Raw genomic sequence first — 16,157 nt, 5'->3', positions numbered from 1 at the left:
CATGTTTAAATTCAAGTGATACAAAACAGTATAATGTTAAGTTATTTCTTCTCATCAAGGTGTAAATTTTGTTCTAACATTCAAAGCAATTTGTAAAGGAGTCCAGTCAGTTCACCTGTTACTGTGGTGTATTTCCTGTCTGATATGTAGTTTGTTAAATATATAAACATACATTTTTGTATTAACAAAACTGTAAACTGTTTTGATGAAAAGAAAAAGTAAGGTTAATGATATATATTCAAAAATAAAATATAAAGAAAAAGGAGAAGAGAAAAATTAACAGTCACCATGCATATATTGCATAATATGTTTGACATGCTATGTCTTATATATAACAAGATCCAGTTCGTAATGTGAGTAGCAAATGTAAGTCGGGCCCATTTCCATTGGCGTTCTGTTATCTGGGTATGTGTGTAAGTGTATAGGGTATATGTATGACTATATAGTGGTTATGTGTGTCCACTAGGGGTGGGGGCTCCGTTCATGGTGGGTGCAGGTCATTTTTTGCTTCCACCTTCAGAACTAATGATTCCCAATATTCCAGCCCTGAGCTTGTTATACCCTATGCCCGGAGCCACTGTAGATGATGAGCTTCTGCTTTGTACCACAACAAAAGGTCTTTCAACCATTGTGATACTGATGGGGGTACTTGGGATTTCCATGCCATGGCTATCCTGCGCTTAAATATCACAAGTGCTAAATCTATGAACTTGTGGAGGTGTATATATATATATATATATATATATATATATATATATTTTTTTTTTAGTTTTGGCTTGAATACTTAACAGGCAGAGGGACGGTGTCACAGGTAGAGTATAACCTGTTATTTCAGTAATTATTACAGTGATTGTATACCAAACAGTTTGTAAATTCAGGCAATCCCATACTATGTGGCAAAATCCCACTGGGGATGTAGCGCATCTCGGGCAAACTGGTTCGTGTGTTGGGTACATACGGTTTAGACGTTGGGGGTCTAAGTATGCTTGGTGTATATAGTTAAAGTGAGGGAATCTAAATCTGGCATTACGAGAAATCTCCTTTACTGAGCGCAGTGCTAGATTCCACTCTGGTGTTGTCAGTGGGTTTGGTAGCACCTTGTTCCATTTTTCATGTGTTGTTTGTAATGGGATATCAGTGTGTGCACGAAGTGCTGTGTATAGAGAGGAGATGATGCGTTTAGTTGTCGTTGCTGATAGTATGGCATGTAAGACTAGAGAGGTGGGTGGTTCGGTGTTTTCTGGGCCCCATGTGTGTCGTATGCCTTGTATTGTGGTGTAATAAGTGATGAACTGTCCTGGTGTAATGTTGTATTCAGAAATCATATCCTGGAAGGATTTAAGTACACCATCGGAAAAAATGTGGTCCATTCACGTGATGCCCTTATCTGTCCGTAGTGCTAGTGTCTGGGTTGGTATATTTTGTAATAATCCAGGTATATCCCACAGTGTTATTGCCGGTGAATATGGAGTGGGTGAGTGTTTAGGATGTAAGTAACGATGCCAGGATGTATGTGCCGTTTTTAGCAATGGAGTCATGGTAGAGTGACTTGTCCTGTTACTAGTCAACCAAGTGTATAGTGTTGTGGTACGCAGATGGCCTTTTACTTCACATGTCTCAGGGTGTGATGGAGAAATCAACCACGTGGTTGGCCATTGTAGCTGTGCTGCTGCGTAGTAAGACTCAAAGTGGGGGGCGCCTAGGCCCACTTCGTGGAGCGGTCTCTGGAGTACAGATAGTGCCACTCTGCGGCGTTTGTCTCCCCATATTAAGTCTAATAATAAACTATTTAGCGCTTTGAAGAAGGCTCGTGGCACTACAACAGGTAGTGCTGAGAACTACTATAACAACCGGGGTAGAATTAGCATCTTGGGTATCGCTATTCTGCCCATTGGGGATAAAGGTAGCGATTGCCAGGAATTGCGGGATGTGCGGGCAGACGTTAGCGCTTTAGTTAGGTTGCCATCTAGGAGATTTTTGGTTGAGTGATGTATGTATACTCCTAAGTATTTAAAAGTGTCATATTGCCACTGTAGTTGTGTATTATTCACGGCAAGGCGTGTAGTGGGAGGATATTATACTAGTGGGAAGACACATGATTTAGGCCAGTTAACCTGAAGTCCTGATGCAGTGCCAAAATGTGAAAGTAAGTGTTCAAGTTCAGGAAGCGTGGAGTGCACATCTCTGAGGTATACAAGGCATCGTCCGCATATAATGACACCACGTGGAATCTCTGAGAGTCCCATATGCCCCAGGCTTCGGCTTTAGAGTGTAGATAGCATGCCAGGGGCTCCACTGCCAAAGCAAATAACAGCGATAGGGGCAGCCTTGCTGTGTGCCGTGTTGTATATTAAAGCAGTTCGATATTACCCTGCCTGTTTTTACTCTTGCTAGTGGCTCTCCATATAGCGTCCTGATCCAACGCAATAGGCGAGGACCGAATCCCATTTTTTCCAGACAAGCAAATAAGAAGTACCATCCTAATGTATCGTAGGCCTTCTCTATATCCAGAGAGACCGCTACACGATGCATGTCTTCTGACGGTGTGCTATGTATTAAATGTAAGAGGCATCTGATATTTATAAATGTAGTGCGGGTTGGTATAAAGCCTGACTGGTCGTAGTGTACCAAAGAGTACATTATGGGTAACAGGCGGTTTGCAAGTATCTTAGCCAGAATCTTGCAGTCTAGGTTAAGTAGCAATGAGGGGCGGTACGACTTTAAATCAGTCGTATCACACCCTGGTTTAGGTAGCGCTACGATCAGGGCCTCTCTCATAGAGTGTGGTAGGAAGCCCTGTTGAAATCCTTCTTGGTAGACTTCTAACAATCGTGGGTAGAGAGTGGTTGGATATGTGGCGTAATATTCAATGGGTAAGCCATCACTGCCTGGAGTCATACCATGCGCCATTTGCTTGACCGCGGTCGCAAGTTCATCTAATTGTATGGGTTCTTCTATAATGTTGTGTTGTGTATCAGTCAATTTGGGAAGGTGTACCCCTTTTAAAAAGCTGCATGCTCTTTCCGTGTTCAGGTCAACAGGGCGTTCTTACAGCCATTGGTAGTAAGTGCGAAAAGCATAGTTTATTGCGAGCTGTGACGTGGCCATGCGCCCATCCGGCAACAGGATGGCCATTGCTGGTGTTCTATGGTTCGCTTCTCGGAGGAGCCAGGCAAGCACTTTACCCGAACGATCTCCCTGAGCGTGTTGTAAAGCCATGTGTGTGCGATAATCATAATGACTTAAAGTGGATTCTGTTTCATGTCTGTGTCGTCTAAGTTGACGTAATTGTGTGGGGGACCCGGAGGGTTTTGCAGCGTGTATTTCTTCTTGATGAGTCATGTTCAATCTTAATAAGATCACAAGTTAATTGTTGTCTTACTCCCCAAGTTGTGGCCACACAGTGCCCACAAATTACCACTTTATGTGCTTCCCATTCTGTTGCACGGGAGGAAGTTGTGTCAGCGTTTTGTTAAGAAATATTGCCGAATAGTGTCCGACAATGATTCGCGGAACGGCGGATCCAGTAAGGCCTCTGTTTGCAGGCGCCAGGTGGGTATAGCAGGTTGTGGTATACCCCAAGGACAAAAGTGCTGTCAGCAGGTTGTGGTCAGAATGTGTTTTTGCGAGATATTCTGCGTTATTCAGAAGAGGACCATTATTGGTGGTATTAAATAAAATATCTATCCTGGTGTAGAGGTCGTGTGCCAGAGAATAAAATGACTATTCACGGTCTTGGGGATGATTCAATCGCCATACATCAACTAATCCCATGTGTGTACTCCACGTACGGAGATGACGGTTGTTTCTCAGACCAGGGGCTGAAGATTTTGGGGGATGAGATCGGTCTAGTTGTGGGTCCATAATGCAATTGAAATCACCACCCCAGGTCGTAGGTGCGAGTGGGTCATTAAACAGGGCCAGTGTGTGGGAGTCTAAGAAGGGGATCTGATTATTACTTGGAGCATAGATAGCCGCTAGGTTGATGTTCCTAGTTGACAGTTGGCATGTCCCCCAAATAGTAGTTTCTGTGGCTCACTGCTAGGCCAATTTTTAATTTTGTTGCACAGGAATGCACAAGAAAGATGGATTTTGTTTCGCTGTTGGGCCAGTTTTCTTTTGTGAGCATGCAAGGAACAGTTATGTAGATTGAGGTGTATTCTATTTGTTATATATTTGTTTATAGTTTTCTATTAGCATGTGACCATAAATGTGTATTTCAGTCATTTATTTGGTAAATCTGAAACTTTACATATACAGTCTAGTTTATTTTTTGGGTTTCCATTCTACTTTTAGTAGTATTGTGCTACAAGATATCACTACGTTGTTGACCTTTTATATTTTCATAACTGCTCCTAAAGATCACTTGCAATATCAAAAAGAATCATCTACATAGTCTAATGTACACTGCTGTGAAATTTAATTACAGTCCATTCAGCAGTTTTGCCGTTACGTAAAATACAAAAGTCTATATAAAATGCTTTGGCTGGCAAGCATGTTTTGGTAGTCCCCCCCCCCTTTTCCCCACTCCCTTGACCAAAGGCTACAAAGCTTTCAGTTCTTATCTAATGGGTGCAACAGGTCTGCAAAGTTTCATGGAGGTTGGTCAAACAGGGGCAAAGATATTAAGGGACCCATATCCAAGAAATCACTATCTCTGGTAACCCTAGATGTAACTACAGAGTGTTTACTGCCACTCTGTTAAAAAAAAATATATATATATATATAAATAGATACACACACACACAAAGGGTAAAGTGACATTATAGTCTGGTTTTGAAATCAGTTAGAAACTGTTTAAAAACTTTAAAATCACTATAATTCACCAGTTATATTTTATTGAGAATAGTATAACTTGAGCCCCCGCCATGAACTGCTTATGACCTCACATATTACATCACTCATAGCATAGTAAATTACATCATTGATGATGTTACAGATGACATACTCTGAGGTACTGCTCCTTGAATTACTCTATAAACTACTAGATCATTTCTAAAAACAAAGTAGGGAGTTCAGCATATATTGTATATATGTACCTGTGTGCATGTACAAAAATAGAGTAGTCCGGGAGATCAGGCTGATTCCGTATGGTAAAAGTTATATAGTGCTCACTTTAGCGACCAGTTAAGTTTTAAGTTCAAATACTACTTTAGTTAAAGAAAGTAGAAACTGAGTGCGAATATGAAAAGGTTTGAAAGAAAAACCACAGACCCATTTATACACTAATTCACTCACTCAGTTTCTGAGTACATGTATAACAGCTCCTCAGACACTCATGCACCTCCTCATACCCACTTTCAGACCCACTCAAACACTCATGAACCCACTCACAGATTCACTGACAGAGACAGGCCCTGTGGCCACCCTGCGATGCCCACAGCTAAAGGATGTGTGTGGGGTTGAGTTGTTATAAGGGCTTTACTGCAAGCCCTGGCTACAGGCCAGGCTTTGAGACCAACCCCTCCCACCTACGGCCGTGTGCAGCAGGGTATGGAATAACATATAGTAATTAAAATTGCTTTACATTAAAAACCATAGAAATTCACTGAACTAAACAAAGATTACAGAAACGTTATAGTTAGGCTCTGAATTTACTGGTACAAAACCATAGAAACTCAGCAGATCTAGTTAGAGTTCTTATAAGTAACTATAACTCGCACCCTAAGGTAACTATAACTTGCGCCTTCACCATGCACAGCTAATTGCTCCACATATTATATCATTGATGAGATCTTGTATGGCATCTTTGATATTATCACTGCAACATTTAGGCAGGATGCAGATACAATTATGCCCCTCTAGGCTTAAAAACATCGGGAATCTCCTGCCTGAATCGAGTCTGTTGGCATGTTTCGTTGTACTTCCACTACCTCTTCCTTCTGCCCTCCATAGTCTGTTATATTGCCACAGCCGCTCTTGCCTGTCCTGCATGGTTTGCTACCCCTGACCTCCTTCCCCCTGCCCTCCATGATCCATTGTGCTGCCACTTCCCCTCCTATCTGCACACCGTGGTCAATGTATTGCCTGTGCACCCTCCTTACGGCCCTCAGTTTTCTGAGTTCGTGCCCCCAACCTTTGCCTCCCCAGAGATTCTAACGAAGAACTAGATTGTTAACATTCTACATTTATTACAAAAGTGTGGCACATAAAATGAGGACATATTTACTGAGTTCTGAAATAGTGACAGAACACTTTAAAATTATTTGCTATCTTAATGTTTTTTCAATCCAGTTGATCACTTGATTATTTGTAACATTTATGAGAGAGGATGTGAAGTTATGGCCAGAGCTGCAGACTTTGCAACTGTGGAGGTTTGAGTTTCGGCATCAAGTTGACATCCTGTGATTCTGGGTTATTCTGGAGACGCTTAATCTCCCCACGCCTAAAACCAAAATGAATGTGTAATGTAACTGATCGTCATGTAAAGCACAACAATAGCTTTGAGTCAAGTCTGTGCTATATAAATTGCAGAGAAACAAATGAAGTGTTTTGCACACTACTGTTGTTGGGCTATACTTGGGCTACATTTGGGTGCTATTTGGGCTCTTTTTTTTTTATGGCCATCTTGGGAGACGTATTTGTTACGAAGCTCTCTAATTTCCTCATTTACAGCAGTATCCTCAGTAGAAAATGCTTTCAGTTTTCCACTTCGATTCCATCAAGATGTGCCACACTTTTGGCATAAATTCAGAATGTTAGCACTCTAGTCGCTCATTGTAGTAAAGCTGCTGATCACCAGGGAATTAACTGGCAGTCTGCTGCTGGTGTTGAAAGTGCATGTTTCAGTCTGCATGTCAGAATGTTTTAATGAAACAGAAGAGAAAGATAGTTAAAAACTTAAAAAGGTGTTCTAATTTTTCTTTTTACATTACTAACCATAATTACAATGGCAAAATGAACCCCCCTCATTTTGTTCCCTTCCAAAATAAATGTTTTAAGTTTTACCAGTTTGATTCAATCAAGGTGGCTTCAGGTGTGCCCCACTTTCGTCATAAGTAAGACTGTTAGGGCACTAGTTGTTCTTTAGAACACTCTGTGATGGCTGCAGTAGAACACGGGAATCAACAGACAGGCTCCTCCTGTTGGAAGTACATATTTTACTGAGAATGTGAGACTTCATTCTCATATAGCTGAGAAAGATAGTGTATATTCACAGAATATATGCTATCATTTTAGCTTCTGGCGCACCTTCCATAACCGCTATGGGAAAATCATGAGAAAACAGTTTTGTCTCAAACATGATTCATGAAATCCTAGCAGAAGGCTTTTTCACAGGGTAAAACCACCTTAGAACACACTACAAACCCTAAAATGAGTATGCTGCAAGCAAAAAATGATTTATATTGTAACTAAAATCTGTGATCACCCTTTATACATTCTCCTTTTTGTGATGCTAAAAAACATTCACTACAATGCATTTTAATGTCCCAGACTCCTGTAACAGGTGCTACAGCATATATATACATATGTTCCTTAAAGTGCATTTTCCCTTACATTTAAGCTTTAGTTATCATTTTCAGCTCTGTAGATCATTTAGACAGTGCTATCATGTATATTGGCCCCAAGATGGATGCCTTGAAGTGCTGGCAGCCAATCAGCCTAAAAGCAGCAACGTTTAGAGATATTGAACACTCAGATAATCGCCTTCCTTTCCAGACCACTGAATCCCTCACCAGCACCCTGAATAATGAAATAGCTACTTCAAGGGACTACTTCAGTAATCCTTCTTCCCTCTGAATGAAATCTTTAGATTTGCCACAGTTAGTCTGTAAAATCTCACGTACACCAGGCCTCCGAAAATCATAACATGTTACCAGGCATGCAGGTCAAGTGACTTGAGTTATCTACTCAACCTAACTGTAAAGTACTTGACCTGTTATAAATTGGGCGATCCTTCGCAAATATTTTATTTTACAGTCGCGTTTTGATGGCACCTTCAAATATGTGAGTTCAGCATATCTACTGTGCATAAATACTTTGATTTAATGGACTACACATTTGCTCCATGTATAATAAGAATCTAGTGTGCATATAGGGTACACATGGCCCCTGATATGCCCCTTAGTTCACAATAGCATTATCATCAGAGTGCGTGCAGGAATATTTCTCAGTTCATGTTTAAAAACTCACTTTTAATAAATACATTACTAAAGCATGATGTGGCAACACACTGTCATTTACAGACAGCGCATTTGTGATCGAAATGGCCACAAACGCTCACACTAATTTGCAATTTTGCTGATAAAACTACATAACATATGAAAAAAATGTGTGGAAATTGGGTTTCAGCAAAAATATTTATCATTTGCACATCCCCAAGTGTTCAGATTTGTTTTCACCCTATTAAGATCTTTTTCCCATCACACTGAAATACAGAAAAATGTGTGTTCCTATCTACTGAAATATATGTTTTAATATATGTACAGTTCAATTAGAAGCTCTTCATATGTTGTGTGTTAGAAAAAAGCCTGACATCTTACAGCTTTTCATTTCACAGTGATTGTACAGTACAGTTGTCAGGCAGTTTACTTTACAAACTATCCTACTTGTGCAGTCAGCGAAAAGTAAACACCAACCTCCAGGACAACGTAAGCAGCAAATTGTAAGAAGACATAAGCTGAGATTTGACTTCTGCCTTTGAATGTACAACAAATGTTATAAGATAAAAATAAGATTTAAAGCCATCTTGATTGCTAATTCAGTTTGAGTGAACAGAATGCCTGTTCTTTATGAGCTGACCAGAACAGGCCAGTAGTGAGTGGGCGAGTCCTTGAGGTGTAGGGGGTGTGTGTGTGTGTGTGTGTGTGTGTGTGTGTGTGTGTGTGTGTGTGTGTACGTGTACACACACACACACACACACACACACACACACACACTCCTCCTCCTCATCATTATTGTGCAAGGAAATCTGAGAAACTCCACTCACTTTACACAATAAAGCCTCTCTCTTTTATAAAGTTTACCTCCTCCATTTAGAAGGTCAGCTGACAGTCTTCCCCCACCATACTTGCATGTCTGGCCCCTCACACCCATATGACCCAATGTAAATATGTAACCTCTGCAGTATAGTCTATGGATTACAATATGAGTGTTTTTCCTCATTATTCATCAACCACAATTTAGCAGCACTTCGGTTTTTAACCACCTACTACAATGCATTTTTTTAAACATTATTATTGCCAAGTACAGTGTTTGTTTGAAATACTCAGAAAAATTAAAATGCATTGTTAGCTTTTTACATCACAACCTGCCTGGATTGCTCTATAAATTGTAAATGTTCTCTGAATGTTCACGTCCCATTATTTTATTTTTAGGTCACTCTAGACAGCAGGATGGTGACCAGAAGAGTGATGAAGATACCACGCCTCCGAAGACCAATGGCCATGCCCCTCCCAACGCCAATGGCCAAGTCCCTTCGGGTTCCCAGGGCCAGTCCCCTCCGGGCGGCCAGGGCCAGTCCCCTCAGTCCGCTCCGGGCGGCCAGGGCCAGTCCCCTCAGTCCGCTCCGGGCGTCCAGGGCCAGTACCCTCAGTCCGCTCCGGGCGGCCAGGGCCAGTCCGCTCCGGGCGGCCAGGGCCAGTCCGCTCCGGGCGGCCAGGGCCAGTCCGCTCCGGGCGGCCAGGGCCAGTCCGCTCCGGGCGGCCAGGGCCAGTCCGCTCAGTCCGCTCCGGGCGGCCAGGGCCAGTCCGCTCAGTCCGCTCCGGGCGGCCAGGGCCAGTCCGCTCAGTCTGCTCCGGGCGGCCAGGGCCAGTCCGCTCAGTCTGCTCCGGGCGGCCAGGGCCAGTCCGCTCCGGGCGCCCAGGGCCAGTCCGCTCAGTCCGTTCCGGGCATCCAGGGCCAGTCCGCTCAGTCCGTTCCGGGCGTCCAGGGCCAGTCCGTTCCGGGCGCCCAGGGCCAGTCCGCTCAGTCCGTTCCGGGCGCCCAGGGCCAGTCCGCTCAGTCCGCTCCGGGCGCCCAGGGCCAGTCCGCTCAGTCCGCTCCGGGCGCCCAGGGCCAGTCCGCTCCGGGCGCCCAGGGCCAGTCCGCTCCGGGCGCCCAGGGCCAGTCCGCTCCGGGCGCCCAGGGCCAGTCCGCTCCGGGCGCCCAGGGCCAGTCCGCTCAGTCCGCTCCGGGCGCCCAGGGCCAGTCCGCTCAGTCCGCTCCGGGCGCCCAGGGCCAGTCCGCTCAGTCCGCTCCGGGCGCCCAGGGCCAGTCCGCTCAGTCCCCTCCGGGCTCCCAGGGCCAGTCCGCTCAGTCCCCTCCGGGCTCCCAGGGCCAGTCCGCTCAGTCCCCTCTGGGCTCCCAGGGCCAGTCCCCACCGAACGCCCAGGGCCAAGCCCCACCGAACGCCCAGGGCCAAGCCCCACCGAACGCCCAGGGCCAAGCCCCACCGAACGCCCAGGGCCAAGCCCCACCGAACGCCCAGGGCCAAGCCCCACCGAACGCCCAGGGCCAAGCCCCTCCAAAGACTGATGCAGCAGCTGATAATGGGAAGGCTGATAATGCTATCCCTGATGCTGATAACCAAGTAGATGGGGAAGAGGAAAATGGTGACGAGTTAACAGATCCTCCACAAGATGTAGAAGGTGATGATGTAAACGGTGCTGATGAGGATGATAATGCTCCTGGTGAGGAGGGAAAACTAAATGGCCTTGGCAAATCTCCAGCTGGAAATCTCCAAGACGCTATTGATGTTTCCAAGGAGCAGTCAGAAAACAGTCATTTCTTTGCCTACCTTGTGACGACAGCCATTCTTGTTGCTGCTTTGTACATCGCTTATCATAATAAAAGAAAGGTAAGTCTTGTTTTAAGCCCTACGTCTACCTAAGTACTTGTATTTAACAGTGTAAAGCACCCTTGTTAACCACACCAATGTGTCTCCATGCATTATCTCATTGTTTCTTGTTTGCAATGCTATTACACCTTTTAAATCAAACTGTATGAAGTATGAGTTTACTAACACGTTTAGCTAAAGACCTAGGACTTGATTTGTTTTGGTTTTCTTGAGTAACGTGAGTGGTAGTCATTTTTTGTTTTTTTTAAGCAGCTCTTTTCTCAGCAATTTTCAAAGACGAGACTACCTCATAAATTAATTTAGGTCAAATGAAGCATATGGTTTTGATTTTGATTAATAGTGTATCGGCATGCTACAGGAGAGTCATGTGTGCACTTTGATTAACCACAGTTACAGTACATTGAGGAAACATCTATCTATTGTCTTCTTTCTTAAATGTCTTTGTAGCAGTTTCCAAAGTGACTACAAAAACTCCTGAGACACATTTAATTTATTTATGTTAACTGAACCTATAAACAACAAAACTATTATGGGTAAGCATGCTGAGAGAGTACAGGACATGTTTAACAGCATTGTTTAAGAAGGATAGTCACTTATTTAACATGCTGTGGAAAGGTGTTTGCTGCTGATGGAATGCAGTTAGAAAGGGAGAGAATTTCAAAGGTAGTGTTTGAGGACCAGACATGACCCACCATTCAAAATGAGCTTTAGAAAAACAGAGGATCTGGAAAAGAAGAGCACTGAAAGACTTAGAGTGTACTGGGACATCATGTGAGTCTTCGTTGATTATAGACCAGGGTCCTCCTCTGTAAATGGGGAATATTAGCAGGTAGTAAGTTGTTCCTCGAAATTCACTCACCTGGCTATGGGAAGGCAGTGAAGCAGTCTGAGCCTGGGGCACTTGAGCCTGTTATTTAGTTGCACCTACAGAGCTCCAGAACTTTGCAGATGCTTAGCGGTATATGGAGCCTCACCTGCAGTCTTTTCCATTGTAGAGTTAAGAGAGAACCTGGGCCTCCATTGCATGGACTCTTACTGTTTCAATAATAAAAAATACGTAATCAGTCTTATGTTTAGTATCGACCACTCCCACAACCAGGACCATTCGTTCAGTATACAAATAATGATTTTCACCAAAGATGGTTTCTCTGGCATAGAATGTAAAATAAAACACATCACACAAATTCCAGAAATCATTTGTCTCTATGGAGGAACGCCATTCGAAGTGGGCATTCTAGAATTCATACAGGTTCTTCATGTACTTTTGTTTTTCATTAGGGTGCAGTGTTTGTATTTTATGTTCTGACCTACAGTACTATTTTTTGTTGGCTACCATTGCAGTTATGTTCAGTCAGTGGTCCCAAAGAAGGCCTTTTATGAGTCTGTAATCGAAACAGTAGGGAACTTTGAATTGTTTTTTTCTTACTGGATGCATGCCATTTTAAATCTAATGCACCCATCGTCTTATGAATTACATTGTGTCTAATTGGTAACTGCATCTGTTCGGCTGTTTGTTTGCCGGCTGTATTTCACATTGATTAAAGTGTGGATATAGGACACACTGTCGTAGTTGGTCTCTTGCTCTGGGCAAGACTGCTGGTTCAAGGATGACAGTACTTATGTTTGTAGGCAACTGTGCCTATCCTATAACAAGTTGTAACTGTAGTCCCAACCCTTCCGGCTCACTAGCAGTACCTTATCAAGAACCCAAACAGTTAAAGGTGATTTGTGGCAGCCTTTATACATGGACTCGGAAGTATGACATCTCAGGGAGTGTCGTGGTTAAATGGAGATTACCCCTTTCTCACAGATATATCATGTCTCAACCAAACACAGGCAATAACAAAGATGCAGTAATCTTTCAATAGTTTTTATTTAATACAATCTGCAATCTGCGGTAAATCGCATGGGCTTCAATGATTAGGATAATGAACAGTGCAAGAAATAGAATTGTAAAGACAAGAGTCATGGTTATGAAGACCCCCACCATCTTGCAGTAACATAAAAGACATAGAGTGTATAATATGTCCTAGTACCCTATCATAAATGGCCTAACCTTCTACCTAGAGGAGAGCTGGGTATGTTAAACCTAATCTGCCAATGCCATGTCCCGGGAAGGAGCCCGCAACCCTCGTTACCTTGGAATGAGGTCTCGAGCTCAGACTCAGGAGAAACACGAAGTCCGGGTCAGCGTCAAGGCGATGTGCAGCAACGATGGTGTCTGGTCGGAATCCCTCTGATTATCTGTCTAAAGTGTGATGTATTTATACAGACCTACTTGGGCCCCTGACGTAGGTTGTTCCCAAACAATTGAAAACACAACATGCTTGGGACAGTAATTAATATAAACAATTCGCTCAAAAGCGTGAAGAGGGAAAGTACCTAATGTGAACACCTACAGTTTTTGTCTTTGTCTCTTGATTTGGCACCTTAGTGCGGTGGAACTGATAACATAAAGCTAAACAAATGGCCTAACTATAAACAAGGAAGCCATCTTAGAAGAATTAATTAAATAAATGGGCTAAGTCAGAGCAAGCTAAGTAGGTTAAAAGTCACTAGGTGACGGGGGCACGATTCTGCAAGCCAAAGGCTAAGCTAACTCCTGTTATCCCACTAAAACAAACTAGAATTCACTACCCCCTTCCTATTGCCGTAACAAGTATGACACCAGTACTGGACGCCACCGAAGGTGAGGAAATCCAAAAAGCTAAAAAAAACTGCCCTGAACTAAAAGCGAAGCATAAAAACAAAAGTTAAAAGAGCATAGTTAAAATTAATAGTTTAAAAACATACAAAAGAGACCTAATGTTGACCATGACAAGCACAGCAGGCTAAAGTAAATATTTAGAATTTTGTGTGAAAAGAAAAAAAAACAATCACTAATTTGTGGAACAATAGTCATGTTCTTGAAGAGTAGCTCCGAATCCATCAACTAAAAAGTCATCAAAAAATGAGGCCAAATCATCAGGTGTAAGATCGATCACGTGTGCGGAGGGATTCACGGAGGAAAAGTGCGCCATAGTCTCTTGTGCAGGCCCACCTGCATCAGTGCCATTCTCCTTAGAATGAAGAGCCAACTCAGTCAACACAGAGTGTTTATAAGTGGCTCGCGGATCAGCCGTACTCTCATGGGGAACGACCATGTATGAACCCTCATCGGGGACATCAGCTCTTGGTCCACAGGAGGCACTGGCATGACGGCAAGACACACTGTTGGCAAATGTTCGAAGAAGCACCATACGCAGCGAAAGACAGGCTGCACGCACCAGAGGAGTGGCCGAAATGACAATGACCAGTTCCACTCCAGTTCCTCCAGCAAGGAAGCATCGAAGATCTGAACCATGCGTTCACGGCACAGTTGTGCTGGTGGCAGCTTCTCCATTGCTCCATGTAGCTGTAAAGAAACAACCACTGCAAATCAGAAAAAATAGCAGCAGTATTCCTCCAATTAATGCCAAAATTACAGGAAAGCCACAAAACACACTTGAAAATAGTGAATGGATGGCCGATGGGATGACTCCGAAGATAGTCTGGAAGACTGACACAAATCCATACCCGACAGCCTTAAAGAAATGGACAATTCCAGTAGTGCCAGAGGTGTTGAAAATTCTGTATACCACCTCACCAAAGTGCTTGGGGAAGTTGGTATTTAATAGGGATTGTATCTCAGCTGATGATCTCACAATCTGGAGAGCCTACGTCTCTTTAGCGGATGTCAACGTGACCGGTTGTTGAAACAGTAGCGCCTTTAGTCTGCTCAGCTTGTCATAATTTACATTAATAGTATCAATGTGAGGCCACATTTCTGATACCTTTATCTCTCGTGTGTGGGGGAATGAAACATGTCCACAACACGTAACGACCTTAGAGACCGAAATTGTGTAGGCAATTCCTGGTCGCATACCGCAACAGCTTTGATTGCTCAGCACCACATAACTGCCATTGGAAAGTACATGAAATGCTGGTCGAATCAAAGGGACGGGAGTACCCTTCAAGAAACAGGCCAAGTTTGCGACCCCCGCATTGCAATGGCCGTGAAGTGACACTTGCTTGCAGATCATTGAATGACTAACAGTAGTCTCACATTCGCTTCCGCTAAGAAAGACCTCTGTTTCGCCGTTCAGACATTTATAATCAAAGAGCAACTCCCACTCTTCCTTAATATAGCTATCGCCCAAACGCTCATACCTGCCCACGGTAGGATGTTTCAGGCATTTTGAAAAAAGAAAGGTGGATATTGGCAGATTAATAATGCCATGTAGGGGCCAGACAGTCGAAGGACTCTCTGCTATCATAAAAGGCAACTTTTCTAACCTCTCTATATGAAGCATGGTGAAACTTGCTTCCCTTTTAGCCATTGTCTGTTGTTTCTCGGATTAATTCAAATCAGCAAACAATTCACTACCATTAATGTATTGCCATGGAATACGGCCATTTTTCAATGTTTGTAACGTGCAACCAAGCTGCATAATAGAACGCATCTGACTTTGTCCATGGTATAAACCGGACATGTCTATCTGAATGATTTCTATCGGAGATGACACTGTTTGTTAGGTAATAACTTCTGTTGGACAGGGTGTTCATGCTGTTATCGACAACCGCCAAAGCCTTCTCTAAGTTTTCTTTATCGATTTGCCTTAAACGTGCATTAGCTTCTATCTGAGAAAGTTTCCATATCTCATGATACAAAGCATAGATAAATCTTTTAGAGCGCTGTTTCCTAGGACCTAACAAGAAGTCCTGCAAGTCTATATTTTCAGAAAGAGTGTTAAGGTGTTCTTTAACTGCGGCTAACGTGTTGGACTGTATCCATTGTTGACACAGTTTACACACACTGTATGTAGTAACTATCCCCGTGTGTTGACCTGAGATAAAGCGAGGATCTGGCTGGCTAATCTTGAAACCCCCTGAGAAATTTTAAAAACACGCCTGACATCAATTGGTGTCTATTGGCCAAACTAACCACCCGCCGGGACTGGAAAGTCAAGAATCATAGGTACCAGCCTGAACTTTTGCATCTAGTTCTTCTTGGGTGTTATTCAGGAAGAATTGTCAATCATTAAACTTAGCCAGTGTGGGGATACTGGGCATGTTCATTTCTTTTATTTTTACTAATACTAGGCATGGCGTCTGCTGAACAGTGCCATTTAAAAAAATCATTTGTACAGGGATCATGCATGCTCTAAACAAGGCTTCCCTACCCTGTATTTGCCAATCTTGTGTTCCCCATACACTCTTTAAATCAATAGTGTTCTTCCAATGATCGTAACCTTTAACGGCAAGACGGGAAACAAAGGAATCTGAATATATCAGTTTTGTATCGGTTAGCAACATTTTCCTTATTTTTGAAGGAGGCAGTTTGAAAAATTTATTGTGTCAT

General features: G+C 43.2%; 1 protein-coding gene across 1 annotated transcript in view; it reads left to right on the top strand.

Moving 5' to 3' along the window:
• Nucleotides 1-16,157, top strand: part of TGOLN2 (trans-golgi network protein 2) — a 152,159-nt gene that overhangs the window by 51,848 nt on the left and 84,154 nt on the right. The window contains exon 2 of the mRNA XM_069214234.1: nucleotides 9,318-10,777. Coding sequence (XP_069070335.1) covers nucleotides 9,318-10,777 — 1,460 coding nt within the window. The remainder of the gene's footprint in view (nucleotides 1-9,317; nucleotides 10,778-16,157) is intronic.

The sequence above is a fragment of the Pleurodeles waltl genome, chromosome 11 (genome assembly GCF_031143425.1).
Source record: "Pleurodeles waltl isolate 20211129_DDA chromosome 11, aPleWal1.hap1.20221129, whole genome shotgun sequence".
In the NCBI taxonomy this organism is placed as follows: Eukaryota; Metazoa; Chordata; class Amphibia; order Caudata; family Salamandridae; genus Pleurodeles; species Pleurodeles waltl.
Note: the sequence above shows the minus strand (reverse complement) of the source record. Positions and strands in the feature narration are given on the sequence as shown.